This window comes from Giraffa tippelskirchi, chromosome 4 (assembly GCF_054371585.1).
Source record: "Giraffa tippelskirchi isolate mGirTip1 chromosome 4, T2T-mGirTip1v1.2.pri, whole genome shotgun sequence".
Lineage (NCBI taxonomy): Eukaryota > Metazoa > Chordata > Mammalia > Artiodactyla > Giraffidae > Giraffa > Giraffa tippelskirchi.
Window position 1 is genome coordinate 40739910 of NC_137278.1, and position 24788 is coordinate 40764697.

At 41.3% G+C, this 24788-nt stretch overlaps 1 protein-coding gene across 14 annotated transcripts in view; it reads right to left on the reverse strand.

Moving 5' to 3' along the window:
- LOC145544390 (uncharacterized) overlaps positions 1-24788 on the reverse strand; it is a 475872-nt gene that overhangs the window by 151428 nt on the left and 299656 nt on the right. For 4 of the 14 annotated variants that reach the window (XR_014081387.1, XR_014081382.1, XR_014081393.1 and 1 more), the window contains 2 exons: positions 19307-19453; positions 14957-15049 (listed from right to left, as the gene is read on the reverse strand). Coding sequence is in view for 1 of the 14 variants with exons in the window: in XM_081587272.1 (XP_081443398.1) it covers positions 19307-19453 (147 nt within the window). In the remaining 13 variants the exon portion in view is untranslated. Of the gene's footprint in view, positions 1-828; positions 966-13894; positions 13999-14956; positions 15050-19298; positions 19454-24788 lie in introns of those variants that run through there. The other 10 variants (XR_014081394.1, XR_014081395.1, XR_014081392.1 and 7 more) reach the window with 5 other exon arrangements.

Below are 24788 nucleotides of genomic sequence, written 5' to 3' on the forward strand. Positions count from 1 at the left end.
CTGGAATGGCAGTTCCAATTGGAACTGGAAGTTCCAGTTGGCCTGGGAGTTGGCCTGGAATGGCAAAGCGAGCCGTGGGGCGAGTTCTGGAATAGAGTTCACATTTCAGGACTGGGAGCCTCTGGGAGGGCCTTCCGTTCAGGGAGTGGCTGAAACCTGCAAACAGACCACTCCCACCAGGCCTCCCCAACCCTGAGTAAACTCCTTTAAGCCTCAGTTATACATGGTCCCACCAGGGTTTCCTATAACTGTCAGGATCTCTAGGGACCTGGGCCTGGAGACCAACTCCCTGGGCACTGCCTAGGAGGAATATGTGTCCACGGCACAAAAGGAAAGAGAGGTTCACCAAACAGAGTGTGAACAGGTACCATTCAGACAGCCAGGAAAACAAAGAAAAATAATCATGAGAACCCGATCTGAATGGAATGCTTTGATTTCTAAGTTGAGATGATTAAAAAAGTAAGTTGTCAACTCTCCAGTGTCCAAGTATTCATTTATTTGTTCAAATGAGTATTGTTTTCTGTACTCAAAATGGATCAGGCCTTGTGCGAGGCACTGGAGATACAAAGGTGAATGATACAGGTATGTCCCTGACCCCATAAAGACAATAATCAAGGAGATGAGAGAGACCAGTGGAATCGTAGAGTAGTAGAAGGTGACAAATAATATTTACTTTACTTTCCCTTGCAGAGACTTCTCAGTGATGGACCCAGAGCAAGAACTCAATAAATGATGAATGTATAAATGAACGAAAATAACTAACATCTGTTGTGTGCATTATGCAACAGGCATGATTCTAAGTATAGACTAAATAAATGCATTAACTCATTTTACATATGCAATGTATTTAATTGACATATACAAATCGATACACATAGTTGAATATATAGCAAATTAAAGTAGTAAATGAACAAATGGTGTATGCTTAGCCCCCAAACCTTCTCTCTCCTGAACGTGTTTTGAACCTGGAGAAGAAAGGACAAGAATAAACAATGATGGTGGGTAAGCTTTGGGTTAGGCACCGAGAAATCTATACGTATAAACATGGAAAGAAAATGGGTTTTGCCACAGTCATAAGAATAAGCTAAGTTCACGTCCTAACTTCACCCCATGGCTGGGTGATCATAACCTCTCAAGCCTCAAAATCCAAACCTGTGAAATGGATTCAATAGCCCTGCCTCCTGGGTCTCTGGTCAGGGTTAGTCACATCCATCAGGTTCTCTGTGAAGAAAGTGTCCTTGAACTGGGAGGCACCCTCCAGATACTAGTTGCTACGGATTTAGGACTTATTATTAAGAGGCAGCAGAGCAGAATGGGGAGTTAAACTTAGAATCAAAGGCCCTCCTTCTAAGTCTGGGCTCCATTAACCAACTGATACATGTAAACAGAGGGATTAATTGAGATAATGTGGGTTAAGATGTTTTAGCACAGAGCTACCAGTTGTAGAATAGGAGGGGGAGAAAAACCAAGCCCTTCCTGGAGAATGAGTCACCCAAGGCTTTCTCAGAGCTTCTGGATAATCTTTTTGAGCTGGGTTAAATGGACTGAATGAACGGATGAACTCCCAGGACCCTCCTCTCCTGAGAGCCTGTGATCACCCCACGTGGGTGTGGGCATGATGTGATGGACTCTGCTTGTGGGATCAATAAGACCCACCTGCCCAGGGATTCCTGGGGTCCTCTGTTGCTAACAAAGGAGTTGCTGCTAAGTAAGGAAGAGAGTGACACGGAAAGAGAGAAGGCAGGCAAGGATAGTTCTTCATCCTCAGCCAGGGTGCCTGCAGGCCAGGCAGCTCTAAGTGATGGCCTCTGCAATGAACACTTTCTGTTTGTTCAACAGTGTCAGACCATTTGGGGCAAATTTAACAAAATGTTTCAGCTTTTAGAACAGGGTATCTTCCTTGAATAAATTTGCACAAAGCATATGCACAGTGGGATAAAAGATGATATGGACAGTACTTTCTATACTGTGCAATAGATTCTTACTTTGTTGTCCTTGGCCCAATGAACATGAGACATATTTTGTGTATATTAATTATTTCTAATTAAAAAAAACTGAGTACAGAGTCAATATAACTTCAAATGTGTGAGTTAATTAGGTGTTTTTGACCCTTCACTCTGAATGCATGTGTAATCCAAGGGAACTATGGTACATCTGTGGTTGATTAGTTAAAAATTAATTTACTAAGACCCTGGTTCAGAAAGAGTTAATCAATATCAAGAGCCATCTCTTTAGAATCTCAGCTACTTTTGCAAATAGTTTTGACACCACAAGAATTTCATATTTTTGGTTCAAAACTCTAAACCTGTAAGGTTATAAATTTGGCCTTTGCTGTGAATGGAATACCTGTTATTTTGAAAAATAAATCCACACAGTTCAATTTATAACTCTTAGGTTAAAAATGTTAGAGAAGTTATAACAACTGGAAAATACATGTGTGTTAGGCGCTCAGTTTTGTTCAACTCTTTGCGACCCGATGGACAGTAGCCCGCCAGGCTCCTCTGTGCATGGGATTTCCCAAGCAAGAATACTGGAGTGGGTTGCCAAGCCCTCCTCCAGAGGATCTTTCCAACCCAGGAATCAAACCTGCGTCTTCTGCATTGCAGGCAGATTCTTTACCACTGAGCTACCAGGGAAGCCAGAAAATACCTGTAGCAAATCATTATTTGATTTACTGAGGGAAAAATTGTAAAGGTACTCATCTTCCCAGTGCCCTGGAAAGCTTTTGTTTATTTATGAGCCCTGGTCCTACCGTCCTGGTCAAGTGAGAAGACTCTTCAAAGCTGTTCAGAGGGGATCAATGTAATGAATCGCCCAGGCTGACTTTCTTTCAGACTGTGATACTAAAATTAAAACCCAAACTATATAAGCTCCAAAGCACCTCTGTATGCCACACGACCCTTCCTCACTTATACTGATGCACCGTGTTAGAAATTTTATCTAATCAACTGACATTTTAAGGATCAGAGAATTCAACAAGAATAACAATGTGGCTACAATTTAGTCTTTTCTCCCCTTCATAAAAACATCGTCTTCTATTTGGTCTCCACTCAGGTCAAGACATTTCACTAATTTGCTAGTCATTAAAAAGATATTTTTATACCCAGCCTGTAATATTATCCTCTTCAGTGATTATGATAGCTCCCAACAGAATTCCAGACTCGAAAATGAAGGCTGGGAAGCTGAACTGCAATTATGATACTTTAAATAATTCCACAAAAGTAGAACCACTGTTAAATAATTTATGGCCTTTGATCTTGTCACAGATCTACTGAAATCTTCACATCACTCGAGCTAAATATTTTCAAACAGAAAAAGGATGGTTACTTTCCCCTCTACCACCCACTCGCCCTGGCTGAAGATACATCAATAAAGCTTCCAGATGTTTGTCTTGTTGAGAAGTTGGACCCCAGGAGAGGCATTGCTGCCAGTGTTAGGGACCTGCCAACATCAAACACTTTGCCTGGCATTTGACTCCCTGTGCCCAAAACATACAGCTCTAAAAGTAGACCTGGGAGGAGGTGAGAAAACACATAAAGTTTGATTAAATTTACCTGAATCTGTGCAAGAACTAGAGTTTGCTTTCTTTAAATAAAGTTTGGGGGAAGAGGATGCAGGGCAAAGGGATGATCAGGACATTATTTAGCTTTAGAAACAGAGAGCTCAAACCAGATGAATTTCACAGGCTCTCTGGTGACTTGTTTGCAGAGTCTGTGTTAAGGAATCCTAGGGAACGATCAGGTGATATCACGGTTCCCTGATAATCCTCCTCAGTAATTATCCCTGTTTTTGCCTCAGGGTTGTTTTGCAGTAATTTCCAAGATAACTGCAGCTGAGTATATCTGAACAGAGTTTAAAAAAGAAAACCATTAGAACAGAAAATATTGAAAGAGGGAAAATTACAATTGTTCATTTATAAGCAATCTTCAAAGGTAGCCTTTGCCTTGGGTGAAGAAAAAAAGGTACCTGAATTGTTTGGGGGTTGTTTTCATCATGCAGGAAGTATTCAGGCTCCTCTGTTCACAGAATTCTCCAGGCAAGAATACCGGAGTGGGTTGCCGTGCCCTCCTCCGGGTATCTTACCAACCCAGGGAACAAACCTGAGTCTCCTGCATTGCAGGCAGACTCCTTGCCATCTGAGCCACCAGCAAAGTTTAAAATACTATATTTCAGCAATTTCAAATAAAAACTACAGGGAGAGGTCTGAAGGCTATGAAGCTGAGCTGTTAACAATAATATCAGACATTTACACTGAGCACACAGTCTGACCTTCATAACAATCCTGCCGGGAAAAGCAATCCTGGAGAGATTGGGTCAACCAGCTCAGGGTTACAGGGGAAGTGGCAGAGATGACCACCAGCCTGACCTGTGTCTGATTGACTCCAAAGCCCCCGTCAGGCTAGATAGCAGTAAAGAATTTGCAAAATAAAACATGTTTTCTACAAACAGTGTGCCTCCACTTGGAAGGAAGGTGAGAAGATGGAAGTAGAATATCTGTTTGTTCTAGCTTCACGGCCACAGGCGGAAGCTCTAACACAGTAGCTCCAGTTACTGTGGAGAGCAGGTATCAGAGGTCAGGTGCAGGGAGTTCCACCCACAGACTTCAGAATCTAAGGCCAGCCTGTTTCCCTCTGCTCTCATTGTCCATGATTCTTCCCTGTGTCACTCAATCTGATGAAGGAGCCAGGAGCTCCACAAACCATCTACTAAACATTTTGCCTTCCTTGTGATCTACCCACATCTCTTTCCCAGACCGTGATAACCCACAGTGAGAAATCAATTTAGTAAAACACTAAATACTCTCGCCTCAATAATTTTAACCATTTCACAAAAGGTGGAAAATATATTCATTGTAGTACAATTATGCTATAGCCCAAGTTTCCCAATGTCCTTCTAATCCTGCTCCCCTGACACCTGTTCCCCATCTCAGCTTCTCAAGACATAGACATATGTCACCCTTATTTTTTCCTTTGTCTGCCTTCTTCTGCATCTGACCCACCAGTCACTCCTAAAATCTATCTCCAGATTACATCTCAATTCCTTCCACTCATCTCATCACCACGGCCACCTCCCCAGTCCAGGTTACAGTCACTCTCACCTGCATGAATCTAATTACCTCCTACTTGGTCTTCACACAGAAACCAAAGACATTGTTTTCTACAGCCTTCAAAGAGTTCTTTTTTAAAATTATACAACAGGTATGTGAATGCACTATGGAAGGCTTAATATGATTCCCAAAGATATCCCCTCTTAACCCTGGGGTTGTAAATGTGACCTTATTTAGAGAAATGGTCCTCACAGATGTGCCTAAGAATCTTGAGATGAGGAGATGAGCCTGATTGATTTAAATATCATCCCAACTGTCCTGATAAGAGAAGAGCAGAGGGAGATTAGATACACACAGAAATGGGAAAGGCAACTTGACTGTGGAAGGACGCACACATACACCGAGCAATGCTGGTGACCACAAGGCGCTGCAGAACACAAAGGACGGATTCTCCTTAGAGACACAGCTCTGCCCACACCTTGCTCTCAGCCCAATGAAACTGATTTCAGGCGTCTGGTCCCCAGAACTGTGCAAGAAAAAATATGTGTTGTTCTAAGCCACCAAGTTTGTAGTAATTCGTTACACCAGTCACAGGAAACTAATACCTGCACTGTTGACGCAAAACTCAAAAATTATAAAGAACCTACTGTATGGCACAGATAATTCTACTCAACACTATGTAATGACCTATATGGGAAAAGAATCTAAAAAAGAGTGGGAACATGTAATGTGTATAACTGATACACTTTGCTGTACAGTAGAAACTAACACAAAATTGTAAATCAACTGTACTCCAATAAAAGTTAATGTAAAAAAAACTCAAAAATTATGGATAAAGTTTTAGATACCCCTAGGCCATCTCCTCTCCTCCCATCTCATTCTAGTTCTCTCATATGGGGTACCCACTGTCATAAGTTTCAGTTTTTATCAGTTCAATCTTTTTTCTTTGCATTTGTGTACATGGATGTTGGAGAAGGAAATGGAAACCCATTCCAGTATTCGTGCCTGGAGAATTCCATGGACAAAGAAACCTGATGGGCTACAGTTCAGAGAGTCGCCAAGAGTCAGACACGACTGAGTGACTAACACACACACGCACATGGATGTACTAAAAGAAGATATCTATTTTTTTGTTTTAGAGAACTCAAAGTGCTCCGCCACATTTATGGTTAGTTTTGTCTGCTTCTGGACTTGACATAAATAGAATAATGCATGTTCTTCTGTGACTTACTTCTTTCACCCATCATTACGTTTTTGAGATTCATCCATATCATTAAAGTAGGGATCTAAAGTTTGTTTTCTCTAGGGTAGTATATTCCACTGCATGAAAACAAAGCCTGGGTTCGATCCCTGGTGAGGGAACCAGATCTCACATGCTGCAACTAGATTCCCACATGCTGCAATGAAGATTGAAGATCTCGTGTGCCAGAACCAAGACTCGGCACAGTCAAATAAATAAATATTTTAAAAATACTTTATAAAAAATATTTTTTAAATGCTTTATAAAAAATTTACTTATCTATTTACATCTGAGCTCATCTTAGGAAAGAGTAGTTTCATCATAATATTCCCTGCTTGGAGCCTTCCTCTGGCTTCTGACAGCATTTATATGACTGACTCTTTCCAGGGCTCCCTTTGCCTCTCACATCGCATTTTATCCCACTCTTCCTGATCCACAGGCTTTCTTTAGGTTCCTTGAACACATTAAACTCTCTTCTACCATAAGACTCTTGCTGTTGCCCCTCCTTGGACCACTGCGTCCCCAGATATTTGCGCCCCTGGCTCCTCCTTTTTGTTCAAATCTTATCAGATCTTATCTGTGCAGCCTTCCTTGACCACCCAATCTGAGTTAGCCTCAGCCCCACTCACTCACTCCCATCAGCCCCTTTTTTAAAATTTTTCCTTGAACCATCTCTCCCTATCTGCATTTGTCTTGCATATCTGCTTCCTGGTCTGTTGTCTGTCCCCCTAAACCGCTGCTCTGTGAAGGCACGAACCCTGCCTTATCCACCACTCAATCCCCAGCAACTAGAACATGCCTGGCATGCAGTGGATGCCTGGCATATATTTGTTGGATGGGTGAATGAATGAGTAAATGAAGGTGTAAATGAAGTAAATGAAGATGTATTTTTACAGAGAGTAGATTAGACCCCATCAAAATTCAAGTACTCATTCACTCCTTTCACACAATGTGTCTATTTTCTAAAAGCCCTGAGTTGGTCCAGGTGATGAGAAGACAGTTTGTTTGCTACCACTGACAATTTATTTGACTGGCTAGGTCAGTGAGGACTGCCCCATGGACAATGAAGAGCTGAAAAAGCATTTACTGAAGTGGGTTTTTACCTTTACCTTAATTCTATGCTTCCCCTACTCCTGCATTTTCAAGCAGGGTGCAGTGTGTACTCGCAGGGTGACTAAGACACTGGACTATTATTAGTGAAGCAGGGGATGCTGATTACAACACCAAGCAGGCCTCTCCTTAGCCTGGAGGGGAACATCTACTCAAGCCTGTTCGATGATTTGGGCAGGATTCCAACAGGTGGAGAGACTGACCCCAACTAGGCCTCCCGCTGAGAGAACACAACATCACAGAGATGCCAAAGACTAGTTTGGGGGTTCAAAAATAGAACACGATAATAATGTGCCTCACCATTCACTTCACAGACATTCACAGCCTCTTATTATACTCCATGAATTTGATTTCAAAATCCATTTAGTTTCATTGCAGTCATGTGGCATTCCTAATTTCTTCTAGATTATTTTAGATTATTTCTTCATTCTCTAGAGGTAGAAAATATAGTAACTGAAGCTTGTGCAGGAGGAAACTGTGGCAGGTGATTTTAGGGGTGTCTTGTGTTCCCTTTCTCTGCAGTGTTTGCCCAGTGTTTAAAAAAAGGTTCTCAGCTTTGAGGCTGCTCTCTCTGTTAACATTCACTTCAAGATCCAAACACCAAATTAAAATGACAAGCAAGAGGAACAGGTGGTTATAAAATGTACTAACTCTGGGGCTCTGGGAGGAGGGTGAGTCAGGAAGCATGGACAGTTTGGCCTTTTTCTCCTAAAACACAAGTCTGACGCCCGATCACAGGGGGCAGTAACACCTGTGCACATACACCCGAGTGGAGTTGAGTGATTAAGTGCCGTGGAGCCTTGTGATGGAACACTGGCACTGCAGAGGAAGGAAGGTGGGGTCTAGGTTTTCAGTACAACTTGGCTCAGATGGTAAATAGTCTGCCCACAATGAGGGAGACCCGGGTTCGATCCCGGGGTCAGGAAGATCCCCTGGAGAAGGGAATGGCAACCCACGCCAGTATTCCTGCCTAAGAGAATTCCATGGGCATAGGAGCCTGATGGGCTACAGGCCAAGGAGTTGCAAAAAGTCAGACATGACTGAGAGACTAACACTTTCACTTTACAACACAGAGAACAAAGAGGGGAACACACAGCATGGTCACTTTTACCAAATGAGTCACCCTGTGGCCAAGAATCACAATACGCCACAAAGAAGCTTAAGGAGTCAAGTTTGCTGAGTCAGGATCCTGCCGATTGGGAGAGCTGATGTCCATCTAAAGGGGGTTGGGTCCGCATTGACCAAACAGGTCCTTGTTTTGCTAGACTGTCAAAATTTCCAATAGAAGTCAAAAATGGAGGTTTCTGAAGCATCTAGTTCTAAATGCTGGTGACACATCTGAACCCCTTTCTCCATATTCTGTGGATCACGCCCAACATGTCTGTGGGCTAAATTTGGCTTGTGAGCCATCAGTTTACAACTTCTTCTTTGAGAGTGGTAACCTCAATGGCCACAATTAGTTTGATCTCTCACATCCACATGACCCTTTTCTTATAAAGAAAATTTTGAAACAACTTTCTTCCCCTAAAGTATAATTTATGATAAATAATCTACCTATAAACTTAATTCAAAATTTTAAATATAATGTCCTAGTTATAATGTAAAAGCGAAGTAAAAGATGGGTGAAAGTGAAAAGTAAAAGTGAAAGTCCCATCCGACTCTTTGTGACCCCATGGACTATATAGTCCATGGAATTCTCCAGGCCAGAATACTGGAATGGGTAGCCTTTCCTTCTCCAGGGGATCTTCCCAACCCAGGGACTGATCCCAGTTCTCCCGCATTGCAGGTGGATTCTTTACCAGCTGAGCCACAAGGGAACCCCAAGAATACTGGAGTGAGTAGCCTATCCCTTCTCTAGCGGATCTTCCCGACTCAGGAATTGAACCGGGGTCTCCTGCACTGCAGGAGGATTCTTTACCAACTGAGCTATCAGGGAAGCCCAAAAGATGGGTACTTTATACAAAAATAAATATATATTTCTGTGTGTAACTGCTAGGACATAACTGCCTTGGAAGGCATGAGGACACTGTCAGATGCTTGCCTCTTTTGAGCAAGTGGCTGAGAACACAAAAGCTCCCAATGTAGAGAAATACAGTTTGTTGGTTAGTCCTGTGCATGTGTTTTACCCACATGAACATCCATGGGATATTTATAAGGCACACAGGATATGGAACAGTTCTCTACAGCATAAGACTGTTCTAGCATTGCTGCTCCTGCCCACTGATCATTGTGACGACCACAGGGTGCTCCCACAAAACTCCAAATGTCCTTTGGAGGGCTGTGCCACCTCCATTAAGAAACAGTGACACTGACCAACTAGTTGTCAACCGACTATGTGACCTCGGACAGTCTGCTTAACCTCTTTGAGTTTCCTTATCTGCCAAATGGGGAAACAGTGGTGCCTACTTCACAGGTATTTTTGTGGAAATTAAATACATTAGTAATTGCAACATGCTCAGATAATCAAGCTTCAAGCAAATGTTAACTTTTTGTATCATTATTGGGTTGGTATCAGATGGCAGTTGCTCTGAGTCATCAACCCTCAGTGGGAAGCTATTGATAATTCCACATGTTCTTTTCTAGATTGTTAAGGAAGCACGGGGAAAAAGGCATGTCCTACAGAGACGTAAAACTTCACTTGTAGTGCTGAACAAAGCTTTCCATCATTTGGCTGACTCTAATTCTATTTAGAAGAAGGCTACAAAGATATTGATACCAACTTGAGTTTTTTTCCCAAGTTGTTTCTGCTGCAGCACTTTCTATTTTTACCATGTCAGAAAATATGAAGAAATATTGTTACCACATTGCATGTGTTAAATTGATTCTCCCAATTTGGTTCATGGTTTCTTCAGGGAAAGGCCCAAGTGTTACTCTTTTTCTCTTGGTCTATGGTACCTAACGTGGGAGCAAGGACAGGGAGGGCCCTCACCTAACAGGCACATACTGGTAGAAACTCTCTCTCTCTCTGTCTTAACTGGAGGCTCAGGATTTCTATTTCTTGTCCTTCCCCAGATGCCTGCAGATTCCCTGGGGTTTACACTGCCACTTTTGATCTGAGTGCCAGCTCCTATGAAGCAATCATCCTAAACAGCAGCCCTGCCTCCACAGCTATCCTTTCTCCATGCTTTGTATCAACCCTGGTAGCAAACTCAGCACTGTGGCTGACTGCCACAAAACTAAGGGAAAAAAAGAAAACCTTCCCTCAAAGAATATGTACTAGTTGGGGATTTTACTGAAGATCTGCAGTGATGCGGGATGCTTAGAGGACAGCATTGCAAATACTGTATATTTTAATATTAGACCCCTATTTCTCTTGGAGGGTATTTTGGTCACTCTGTCAATAAATCTCATGTAAGGCTGCATGACTCTCCTCTCTCCTCCCAGTCTCCCTGGTCTCTTGTTGCTTAGAAAAAAAGAAAGTCTTCCATTTTTGCAGAAAATGTCCCTCTCTTACTGTCTCCACCCCTGGGGCTGGACCCTAGCAACACCCAAAGCATCTGCGTCCCCCGCAGCATCTGCTCCAGGCCTCATGCCTTCCAGCTCCCATTAGGACTGGCTGTGGGGAGACACAGTCTCAGTACTCCTGACCCCACTGATTGGAAATATGCCTCCTTTCTCAAAAGGCAGAAGAGGCTAGTGCCAGCACTGGCTTTAAACAATTTCCCCCTTTATTTTTTTTTATTTTATTTTATTTTTAAATAAATTTATTTATTTTAGTTGGGGGCTAATTACTTTACAATATTGTAGTGGTTTTCGCCCCTCTATTTTATAGGACACCGGTCACTAAGGCACAATGGCGTATTAACCTCAGAAGATGACCAGACAGGGACTCTTCAGGTTTTTGCTTCATTGTGTGATACTCATTTAGAAGCTACTCTAGGTTCTGATAACATGACAAATGGTTAACTATTAGCTCTAGATAATAATTCCATGCTTGATTTGTGGACAGAATTCATCTGCCTGACCCTGTTGCAACCTGAAGAAAGAAAGTGGCTGCTAACGCACCAGGCATGGACACTGTGTCCTCAGGTTTTCATGTGGAAGAGAGAGAAGGGACCAGAAGAGCTCATTAACACTAGGATTACAAATCATTGTGTTATGAAGTGCAGAAAAAGACTGAGAAGTGCTAAGTATGTTCCAATAAATACAAGCAAAAATTAAAATGTTTACTTCAAGATATCATAAATTAAAGATGTCTATATCTCTATATTCATATTATCAACACTCTTGTTATTTCTATGAAGAACTTAAATCTACCAAACTAGGTATAGAAAACTAGTGCAAAATGAGCAAACACAAATGTCAACATTTTCAGTGATTTCATCAACTGAAATATATTTTTTGCCCAAAGTTTAGACCCAGTGCTGTACCTTGGTTCAGTCAGTATTGACCTTACATATTTTCTCATATCACTGAACTGGACAAATCCAAAACAACAAAATCTTCATTGAGCTAAGCCCCAAATAAGCCAGTAGTTCATTTAGTTTAACTCGCAAGTTTTCATATTAAGAAGAAACAAAAACAACCTACCAAACAAAAAACACCTCTGACATTGAAATTTTCTTCCTCTCTAGAGTACAGCTAAGTAAATATCTGTATTTTTCCCTCACTTAAGTTCTGTGATCCAGTGATCAAAGAGCCAAATAAGAGAATAATTTCTCTGGTCTACAAAAGGTTAATTAATCGTAACTCAAGTTTTATTTTTTTCTCTACTCCCCAAAAAGGGAAGGAAAGTGACAACTTTAAAAATAACTCAAATATGGGGGCTACAGATGTACATAACGAAAAATCTGAGGCAGAAACCCAAAATAAATAGACAAAATTTAAAGAATTAGACAGAATTTAGAAGAAAGAAAAAAAAATCGCTTCCACTCTCTGTTCATTCTTAGTAGCGTAAGTGATACTTTATATTTTCTTGGCTGGGTTTAAGCCATTCAAGCACTATTGCTATAACTTTCTTGTCACTTCATAAGCTTTATTTCATAGTTTCAACTTTTAAAAGAACTTTATTCATCACCCCAACTCAAAATCTTGTAGGCACATTTTAAGTATGCTGCCACCAAGTGGCAGTCCTGCTATAGCCACCTGATTCAAAAACAAAAACCTGTGGCTTTACCTGCCATTCAGAAGTAGGTCTACTAACATCTTTCTCTTTATTGACTTTATTACGTCTCTTTACCAGCTTATTTTCTCACCATTGATACATCAAAAACAGCTAACTTTATAGCCTCCTAATAATATATTTCCTCATCTTCTAGCATAAAATTCTTCAGAATGAAAATTCTAAATAGAAATGGAATTGTCTTCCATGGCCACCAATAGGTATGTTTAAGTTGGTAACCTCAAGGATTACATTTTAGAGCAACTTTTCAAGAAATGAACATCTAAGTCACAACTAAGTACCTTTTTCACTAATTCTTAGCCTTTTAAATCACTTTATCTGAATTGTTAAGCTTGGTATTAAAATTTCCTCTCAGCAATTTGTTAAAAACTTCTGAGTTTTCTCAGATCCAAACAGCCCTCTGGGCTTTGCTAACATCCATATATTCTCTTTCTGTATCACTAACAGATATTCTAGGCACTTCATACAGGCTCTTGCAATGAATTCAGTGCTCAAAGCCTAGTCTTCCTTTCTTTTCATGTGACACCGAGAGCACATAATCCTTCTTTTCTATTTCTCTACAAATAGCTAAGTTTCCTCTTTATTCATTTTTGTCTCAACTTTCCTAATTCCCCAAGCAGTTATTGCCAATAAGAGCATCTGGCAGAACTAATTTCTAGGGGACTTAATTAGTTACACCAAGTTCTCAACTACCTTAGCAATAACACTCAGAGCTTTCAGCCTTGTAAACTGTCTCAATGATACTTAAAAAGAGAAAGCATCAGAAACTGTTTTCTGAAGGCATCACTATCCCTTACACAGAACAGACATCTTTTTCATCAAAGAGTTATGCAATTTTTTAAAAGACTTAAATTGGTTTCTTGATTGGGGGAATAGTCCATACTGCTTTGGGGACATATTTCTTCATCCATTCAAACTCAAAACAACTATATACACAACTCTAGAAAAGAGTGAAAATGAGATGATCTCAAAAGTAACATTAATAAATCAGCCACCAATATTCTATTCTTCTAATACAAAACATCTAAACCTCTCCTTTTCCTCTACTTTTTCTCCCCCTCCAGCCCCTCTGCCTTTCACTTCTGCCTCCCTTTTCTCAGTCTCTCATAAACTTCTCCTTTCTCAGTTTAACCTTTTCTCATTGCTGGCTTTGCCAGTATTTCTGCTGACTGGCTTCACACCCAGTCTGTTTCCAGTCTTAGTCCCAGGAGAGGACTACTTCCACCTTCAGCATCCCCTCCAAACTCTTCCTATTTCCAGCAATTCTGGCCAGGCCCACTGACGGTCCTGCTTTGTGAGGAAAAAAAAAGTCCATTGAAACACTAATATGTCTTTTTATTACAGAAGAATAAAGGATTGATTCACCCACTAATGCTTAAAGTGCTCATTATTTTTCTCTCCTTCATTACCATCTGCACAAACCCAGAGGCCAGGGAGACTACCTCTGATACAAATTTCAGCTTTCTGGAATTTTTTTGCCTGTAAAGTGAGGGGACAGAAGAGTTAAACTGTAGGGTACTTTTCAGCTTAAAATGAACAGATGCCATCCTTAACAAAATAAATTCAAATAACTTCTGGTTAAGAATAATAATACTTAATAGAACATTATTTATGGATTTCCTCCTATGTACCAGACTATATACACTATATACTCACAGTAACAAGCAACATCAATTTGGGCCAGCTAAGTGCAAAGCACTTGCATTATCTCATTTTCTCCCTCGACAACATTGTGACATATGTACTGTAAGTAACTTCTTTTTGCAAATAAGGAAATCAAGGCTCAGAGAGAATGAAAAAATTGTTCAAGGTCACACTGTTTATATGTGGTTGATACAGTCAGTTTGAGACTCCAATAGGCAACCTGCTAATCACTATATTCAGAACAACTCTACAAAGGTGGTGTTATTATCACTACCTAGCAGTGAATAAACATTCACATGCTGAATCACCTTAGATAATAATATCAAGTCATTAAACAGAAATATGCATCAGTTCTCACTGTGACTGGTCCCTAAAACTGAGAGTACCATGGCTGTGTATAAATTGATATTCACATAGAACTGCTAAGAAAAGAGAAACAGAACTGCCTTATGCAAATATATCAACAGAATTGTTTACACAGATTAAGACTTTTAAAACAGAAATGTCATAAAACACATCAATGTTATAACATTAAATTATAACATTAAATAGTCATTAGGATATTATCATATTCTTTATTTCTAGGAGTTCTTTCTACTAATCTGAGTGCTCTTTACTCATATTTTACTCCACTTTATAAAACATGCTAGTCTATACTCTGTAAACCTAAGGTTTTTAAGGTCTTATTTTGTTATCTGTTGTTTCTGCTAGCTGTTGCAAATGGTGTTTCATTTCTTTGTATGTTTAAGGACTTTTTTTTATTATCAAAAGCTAATTCCCCTTAGAATTTTACCTGTGAAAAATCTTTAAGGCCTAGGATGGATGTGGTATTCCTCAAAAAGATATTTGTGTTTGCTTCTGTCAGTGAATGGAGACATTACCAATTCTGGAAAACATTAAAGAAATTTATCAGCTTGAGATATTTTAGGCTACCCACCTAGGTGATGGCTTATTATTATAAATTTTTAAGGAATATTTTCACCCTTTAGTTCATTGCCAAGGTTGACACAATTTTCCTTGAGGTGCCTGAGTGAAGTGAGGGCCTCGTAAGTTTTATTTTTAATTCACCCTTGCATTATGGGTATAGCCCCACAGAGTCCCAGCTTTCTTGAAGGTCTTCTATTATATTGTCTACCTGAACTTTGTCTTCCAAACTTCAAACCCCAGGAAACCTTAAAGAATGATGCTCAGTTTGACCAAGAAAATGTCCTCAGGGCAGTAACTTGGCTCCTACCTTCATCTAGTTCTAGGCTAGAGTATTCCTTACTTTCTTGCAAAAGTGTGGAAAAACTACAAAAAGCTATCTTAAAATTTTATTCAGTATATTTAGTTGTTTTCAGAGAAGGGTGGCTTCAGGTACTTGTCCACCATCTGAGTAGGTTATTTTATGTCATTTAAACACAATTCCCCGGTGGTTCAGACGGTAAAGAATCTGCCTGCATTGCAGGAGACCTGGGTTTGAACCCTGGATCAGGAAAATCCCCTGGAGAAGAGAATGGCAACCCATTCCAGTATTCTTGCCTGGAGAATCCCATGGACAGAGAAGCCTGGTGGGCTACACTTCATAGGGTCACAAAGAGTCAGACACAACTGAGCGACTAATACTTTCACTTTCCGTGTGTGTGTGTGTGTGTGTGTGTGTGTGTGTGTGAGATGATTCATATATATATGTATACATATATATATATATGATTCAATATTAACAATATTAATTCCACAGTTTGTTATTAAGACTGGATGACATTAAGTGAAAAGCACTTTGAAAATTGCCAGGTCAGAACGCCAAACAATCGATGCCTTCGAACTGTGGTGCTGGAGAAGACTCCTGAAAGTCCCTCGGACAGCAAGGAGATCAAACCAGTCAATCTTAAGGGAGATAACCCTGAATATCCACTGGAAGGACTGATGCTGAGGCCGAAGCTCCAGTATTTTGGTCATCTGATGCAAACAGACAATTCATTGGAAAAGTCCCTGATGCGGGGAAAGATCAAGGGCAGAAGGAGAAGAGGGTGTCAGAGAATGAGATGGCTGGATGGCATCACTGATGCAATGAAAATGAACTTGGGCAAACTCCAGGAGATGAGGAGAGACAGGGAGGCCTGGAGTGCTGCAGTCCACGGGGTCACAAGAATTGGACACGACTGAGCGACCGAACAACAACAGCATGTAAATAGTAGCCATAACTGATATCCCTTCCTTCGTTCATTCAAAAATATTTATCAAATGCCTACTGTGTTTCAGACATCATGTCAGGTACAAAGGGCATAGCAGTAATAGAGAAAAAGAGACAGGAAAAGATGAGGCAAAGAAAAGGATAGAGAGAATGTTGCAGTATAACTCCGTATGCTAAAGTTTCTGAGGCCTTACCTACATGAGAGAAGCCAGAACTATGCATTCTAATTCAATCTCATTGGTCTCCCTTGGCCAAAGAGGACCACGGTGGACAGCTTGATAGCATTTTCAAGGCACAGGATATTTGGAGAATCAACGAGAATAAAACCATAAAGGAAACTCTGATAGAGCTGGTAGGGTGGGGGTGGGCAGGGTGGCAGATTAGAGCATTTCATAATTTTTTTTGAACTATCTGATTTCTAGATAATTGCTTCGGTTAAAAAGAAAAATAATTTTTAAATTCCTCCAATCACACCCTTGGTGTGAATAAATTCTAATGAGGAATATGCACACATATGGGCAGGGAAGGCCTGAAGTTTGTACCGGTCAGTGTCTCCTAGAGATTGCCAGCACTGAAGACCTTCTATAGGTATTTGTGAATGAGTGACCAGACAAATAAATGGCAGGCGAGAATTCTACCACTGAACCACTGACTCAAGTCAGACGAATAAATGAAACGAAGTTGTGTTGAGAAAAGGCAGTAAGTAGTGATTAAGACTGGAACACATATAGTCTACAGGTTACCTGCACAGGAGTTACAGAAACAGGTAATCCCCGTGAGAGCTCACAGCCCCATGCTAGGGTGGAGGCTTGGTGAACTAAGCTTGAACTGAATTTCAGCTCCCACTCGCCCTCCCAGCTGGGCCCCTTTATGCAGTGAAAAACCTGCTCAGCTACACAAGGCAGCTCTGAGTTAAAAAGCACAGGTTTGGAACCAGATGCAAGGATTGGAATCTTATCTCCTCTTCCTACTAACCTTATGACTTTAGACACGTAACTAAGCCTCTAGTTCCCCTGAAAGTAATGTAGAGATAACAGTACCTGGTGAAGAGTCTTGTCAGAAAGATCTAATGGGTGACTGCATGCAATACAGCTCTGAGAAATCAGTTTTTAGATAGTAATGGGTCAAACAATGTATGCCGTATTCCTGTACCCCTCACTTTGGGCACATTTGCAAAAGGTGTTTCAGTTTACATGATGACTCAGCTATAGAATATATGTGGGTTTTTCCTCCAGTGGACAGAGCACTGAATGCAGAGACTGAAAACCTCTTTTCCACTGACACCTTAGCCATCCACCACACACCAGCTCAAAGCTGAGAGACCTGCAGCAACTCGCTTCACCTTCTCGACTATCAAGCTTCTTCAGATTTTAAACTGAAATAATACTGTCCCATAGCCTTGTTCTAAAATTTATTTTTCGGAAGATTTGTTTTTAAAAAAATGTAGACCATTTAAAAAGTCTTTATTGAATCTGTTACAATACTGTTTTTGTTTTATGTTTTGGTTTTCTGGCCACAAGGCATGTGGGATCTCAGCTCCCCAACCAGGGATCCAACACATACCCCCTGCATTGGAAGGTGAAGTCTTAACCACTAGACTGTGAGGAAAGTGCCTGTGCTGTAGAGTCTAAAAGAGAAAGTGCTTTCTTTTCATTGTAAAGCACCATACTATCAGAGGTACTGGAAGTAACCAAAAAGCATAAAGCATAAATCCATTCCCACTTTTCTCCTGTATCCATAAACATAGGGGACACTCAGTAGAGACTTCTGGATAAATAAATAAATATTACCTGAAGAAGTTATTCCAAAAGGTCCTGGCAAGTCAGCTACATCAGCTGTTCTCAACTTTGACTGCATTCTGAACTGATCTGAAAAAATACTGCTGCCTGGGTCCCACTGGGTCTCACTCCCACAGACCTGGATGGAATCGGTCTGGGGTGTGGTCTGGGTATCTGGATCTTTAAAGCTCCCTTGACTGATCCTAACGTGAGGCTCTAATTTAACGAGCCTGAGTGGTAGTAAGGCAGACATAGATACTTGACAACCCCAAAGTCATTTCCAATCCCCTTCTCTCCTGCCAATCTTCTCTGCAAAGGCTGGAAGGAGAAATGACTCATTTTCTCAACTTCCATTAAAGTTAAGGGGTGACCATGTGCCCAGGTGTAGGTCAACGGTCAGAGGTATGCTGGGTCAGAGCAAGGGGTTTCTTTAATGCTTTTATTGTCCTGATAAAGAGACAGCTGTGTCTCATGCACCTTTTCTGGCTATACCCTCTTCCTGTCTTGAACACTCATGTGGCTGAACTGCCATGAACCACAAGAGAAACGCCAACCAAGAGGACCCCAGAAGTGTCAGCCTTGACATTGTTGAGTCTCTCAATCAGCTTCTGCAATTACCTACCTCTGACTTTCTCGTTATGAGAGAAAAACAAACTCCTTGTCTGTTTAAGCCACCAAAACCTAGCTTTCTGTAGCGTGCAGATGAATACAATCCTAACTGACAGAAAGAGATCCTGTCTATTTTCTTTTGCCCCAATCTTCAGAGGAGATGCTAACATACTAAATACTTTCATGTAAATGCAACTACAGGTTTATTTACAGAGTGATGAGTTTGCCTGGGAAAGAATTTAGAGTGGCTTACTTGAAGGTGCGGCCTCTTCTAATTAAAATTGCTCATAGACCATCCTACCTGTTGAAACACCCATGATGTAAGACAGAGAAAGGACTTTCACTGAATGACTTTCTGGAAATTTTTCTTCCTTGTTAATTTACTGAATTACACAACATTTAGATTAAGGACAGGCAATAGAGAAAAAGTACACCCTCCATTTCCAGCCCTCCAAACCTTGGGTGACTGTTCTGGGAGGAATAACTAGGTTTGCCTGGCTGACTCGGGCAGCTCTTTTCTGCCTGCCTGGCAAAGGACTGGCTAGGGCAGTGGCTTTTGCTCTCAGGAGTCTCACCGTCCTACCAGGTTTCCACGAGCTCCCGGCACAGGTGTGCCAGTCCTCTGAGCAGCTGGCACAGGCTGTATGGCGTCTCTCCTCTCTTGCAGGACACCCTCATGACCGCTCCCATTTTCATATGCTTGGTCAAAGGCTCCCCACTCCCAAAGTATCTATAAAAGGGTAGAAACAGAAGAGCAGGATTCCTTTCCTGGAGCACAACTCACACAGTTTTCTACTATGCCCAGACCCCCAAAGGGCTCTCCATGAGATGGCAAATGAAAGCAACTGTGCTTATTCTACCCCACTGAGGACTCGCTGTGTGGAAGTCTCAACTTGCATTGCACAACTTTCCTGCGATAATCACACTAAAACAAAAGGTTCTCCTTCATGCACTGTTGGTGGGAGTGTAAACTGATACAGTCACTATGAAAAGCAGTATAGAATAAAAATACAGATACCATGTGACCCAGCAATCTCACTACTGGGCATATACCCAGAGAAAACCATAATTCAAAAAGATACATGCACCCCAATGTTCATAGCAACATGATTTACAATAGCCAGGACATGGAACAACATAAATGTCCATCAACAGATGAATGGGTAAAGGAGCTATGGTACATTTATACAGTGGAATATTACTTAGCCGTAAAAAGAAATGGAATTAGGTCATTAGCAGAGATGTGAATGACCCTAGAGAATGTTACAGAGTGAAGTAAGTCAGAAAGAGAAAAACAAGACCATATATTAATGCATATATGTGGAATATAGAAAAATGGTATAATCTTATTTGCAAAGCAGAAACAGAGGCACAGATGTAGAAAACAAATGTATGGATACTGGGGGAAAGGGGAAATGATATGAATTGGGAGGCTGAAGTTGAGATATATACATACTGATACTATGCATACAATGGATAACTAAGAAGAACATACTGTATAGCACAGGGAACTCTGCTTAATAGTCTGTGGTGATCTGAATGGGAAGGAAATCCGAAAGGGAGAGGATATATGTATATGTAGAGCTGATTTTGGAGAAGGCAATGGCACCCCACTCCAGTACTCTTGCCTGGAAAATCCCATGGATGGAGGAGCCTGGTAGGCTACCGTCCATGGGGTCGCTAAGAGTCGGACACGACTGAGCGACTTCACTTTCACTTTTCCCTTTCATGCACTGGAGAAGGAAATGGCAACCCACTCCAGTATTCTTGCCTGGAGAATCCCAGGGATGGCGGAGCCTGGTAGGCTGCCGTCTATGGGGTCGCACAGAGTCAGACACGACTGAAGCGACTTAGCAGCAGCAGCAGCAGCAGAGCTGATTTATTTTGCTGTGCAGCAGAAACTAACACAACATTGAAAACAACTCTACTCCAACAAAAATTAACTTAAAAATTAATAAAAGCAGTGGAATCCTCAAAAATAGATAGGTAGATACACAGATGCATAAAACCAAATGTTCCCTGCATTGATTGAGGCTTCTTTCTCCCCCTCTCCACTTCTCTTGGGATCTCTATCAGGCTAGATAGTAACTCAACTTTCATTGCAAATAATATATTAGCTTGGGTTTCCCCTACTCAATGAAGTTGAAAGGCACTCTCATAGTTATTAAATAAAAAATGTATGAACTGGCATGGAAGGCTCACCATATTGTGAACTTTAACAATCTTCCCATCATTATCCCTCACCACTCTCAAGTGAAGCACTGGTACCATACTATTTTACATCCTGCTTTGGAAACACCATTTGAAAAGCCTAACAAGATTCCTGAAGTCAAGATACAGTACAGTATTTGACAAAATTGTTTAACTATTGGAATTACCTGGGCAATTGTTTAAATACAATTTCCCAGGATCCACTCCAAGGAAACTTGATCCTTTAGCACTGGGTTTGTGGATTGCCTTTTCACAAGCATAAAATGTGACCTTAATGATTCAACAAATTTGAGAAATATGATAACTAATAAATAGGGAAAGAAACACTCTTCTCCTATTTGCTTCTGTGCAAAACCTACCTGTCCTTCAAAGCCTAACTCAGATTCTTCATCTCTGAGGTCCTCAGACCATTCCAACTGTGGTGCTCTCATCTGCCCTCCACTCACCCTCACTTGGCACTCGATAGTCTTTCCTATGATCCATGCTTAAATTTACGCTTTCATATGACTCATTAACCCAAGGGTCCTTAAACAAAGGTGTGCATCAGAATTACCTGGGGAGGTGCTTTCAAAGTGAACATGTCAAGGTGGCTTTGCTCTTGTTTACTTTAAGGGTGATGCCCAGGCAACTGTACTTTGAAAAAGCATTCCAGATGCCTCTGGTGAGTGCCCACCCTTCTTATGCTCCAGCTTATACAATACTCTGGGAATCCTTGCACTGATCATCCTGTGAGATCTGTAGGGGCCAGGACAGTGTCTGACACTTTGTTCTAGTTTTCACCAAGGCTTACTTCATCACTTTGAGTATTGTGAAATGAGTATTCAATCAACAAGAAAGAACTATTTGAATGATTGATTGATAATCAATTGAAAAGGGTAAAAAAATGGCCCCTTCAATGGCCTATAATTAATTTTCATTCATCTTCTATTCCTAGTCCATTCTCACAGTTATTTGCTACAAATTCTGAAATGTCTAATGAATCCACTTGTTCCATACATACAAATGATACTTGAAAAATCAGTGAGAGATGCCATACATTTACAAAGATGGATGACCTCTCACTTTTCCCAGGGTACCAAATCAAGAACTCCCCTCCACTCCCCCAGATGTCACATACATGGAAAATCAGAAGCCATGTCCAGAGGCACTGTCAGTGTGAACCTCCAATGACCACGGAGCTACCTCAGAAGGTGCTCTGACATCCTTCAATGTCATGACCACATTTAATGCACTGATCTTACATTAAAACAGGTGCCATCCTGCAAGTTATTTAACTGATATGAAGAGTACATCATGCAAAATGCCAGGCTGGAGGAGCACAAGCTGGAATCAAGATTCCCAGGAGAAATATCAATAACCTCAGAAACTCAGATGACACCACCCTTATGGCAGAAAATGAAGAGGAACTAAAAAGCCTCTTGATGAGGATAAAAGAGGAGAGTGAAAAAGGTGGCTTAAAACTCAACAATCAAAAAACTAAGATCATGGCATCCAGTCCCATCATTTCATGGCAAATAGATGGGAAAGCAACAGAAACAGTGACAGATTTTATTTTCTTGGGATCCAAAATCACTGCAAATGGTAGCTGCAGCCATGAAATTAAAAGACGCTTGTCCCTTGGAAGAAAAGCTATGACAAACCTAGACAGCATATTAAAAAGCAGAGACTACTTTGCCAACAAAGGTTTGCATAGTCAAAGCTATGGTTTTTCTAGTAGTCATGTATGGATCTGAGAGTTGGACCATAAACAAGGCTGAGTGGCGAAGAATTGATGCTTTTGAACTGTGGTGTTGGAGAAGACTCTTGAGAGTCCCTTGGACTGCAAGGAGATCAAACCAGTCAACCCTAAAGGAAATCAACCCTGAATATTCATTGGAAGGGCTAATGCTGAACCTGAAGCTCCAATACTTTGGCCACCTGATGCGAAGAACTGATTCATTAGTAAAGATCTTGATGCTGGGAAAGATTGAAGGCAGAAGGAGAAGGGGATGACAGAGGATGAGATGGTTGGATGGCATCACCGGCTCAATGGACATGAGTTTGAGCAAGCTCCAGGAGTTGGTGATGGACAGGGAAGCCTGGTGTGCTGCAGTCCACGGGGTTGCAAAGAGTCAGACACGACTGAGCAACTGAAGAACAACAACAATCCACCAAGTAACAAAACCAGCATAGAACAGTCTATCAATTAGAATAATATGGCAGCCCAGATGGTGAATCTTATAATTCTGACATTGTAGGAAAGTCTCTGCATGCTGAAAATCTCCTCTCTCCTGGATTGTCAGGGAGTCTGTTGCAACAGCCCCTTTAATATAGTGGGTTGTTAACAAACAGCAATCAGGCACTGACATCTCTTGGTGACTGATTTGTCATGTTGGTTTCAGTTACCCATCAGGACTTTGAGGAAAAGGAGTGCAATACAGGTAAGTTTTGATTGATGAGGAGATACTGGTTAAGGGGAGTAGGGCTAATTATGGCATACCAGTGAAGGTTCTGGCTGGCAAGGCTCTGAAAAGGCTGAGAACAAGAAAGAGCTAGAGGAAGGGAGAAGAAGGTGATGAAAGAAAGTGACTTAAGAGCTGGAGGGACATTCAACTGACTCTGAGTGTCATCTTTCCACAAAGTATGGGGGACATGATGTGCTCTGTTTTGGATTATGAAAGCAGTGTTCTAGAAAACTGTGTGAATCTGGTTCCCAGGATCTAAAGGGACCAGCCAGTGTAAACTTCCAAATAGGAATAAAGTCTGATTCTTATTTAGAAACAACAGGCTTAACTCATAAATCTGGCTCATCTGAAATGAGGGTCAACCAGTGGACCTGCTTTCCTTTACTCCAAACTACCTTCAAGTCCTCTGGACTCCTAGGACATTCTCAGTGTAAGTGGTGCAGGCGTGCTAAGTCGCTTTAGTCCTGTCCAACTCTTTGCAACCCCATAGACTGTAGCCCATCAGTCTCCTCTGTCCATGGGATTCTCCAGGCAAGAACACTAGAGTGGGCTTCCATTCCCTTCTCCAGGGGAGCTTCCAGACCCAGGGCTCGAACACGCATCTCTTACATCCCCTGCATTGGCAGGTTGGTTCTTTACCATTAGTGCCACCTGGGAAGTGGCTCAGTGTAAGTGGACCCTCTTGCAATTAAAACAGATAACCAACAAGGACCTCCTGTATAGCTCAGGGAACTCTGCTCAATATTCTGTAATAACTTAAATGGGAAAAGAACTTGAAAAAGAATAGATACTTGTATGTGGCCACAGGACTGGAAAAGGTCAGTTTTCATTCCAATCCCTAAGAAAGGCAATGCCAAAGAATGTTCAAACTACCGCCCAAATGCACTCATCTCACATGCTAGCAAAGTAATGCTCAAAATTCTCCAAGCCAGGCTTCAACAGTACATGAACTGTGAACTTCCAGATGTTCAAGCTGGAATTAGAAAAGGCAAAGGAACCAGAGATCAAATTGCCAACATCCCTTGGATCATTGAAAAAGCAAGAGAGTTCCAGAAAAACATCTATTTCTGCTTTATTGACTATGCCAAAGCCTTTGACTGTGTGGATCACAACAAACTGTGGAAAATTCTTCAAGAGATGGGAACACCAAACCACCTGACCTGCCTCCTGAGAAATCTGTATGCAGGTCAAGAAGCAACAGTTAGAACTAGACATGGAATAACAGATGGGTTCCAAATCAGGAAAGGAGTGGGTCAAGGCTGTTAATTGTTACCCTGCTTATTTAACTTCTATGCAGAGTACATCATGAGAAATGCTGGGTTGGAGGAAGCACAAGCTGGAATCAAGATTGCCGGGAGAAATATCAATAACCTCAGATATGCAGATGACACCACCCTTTGGCAGAAAGTA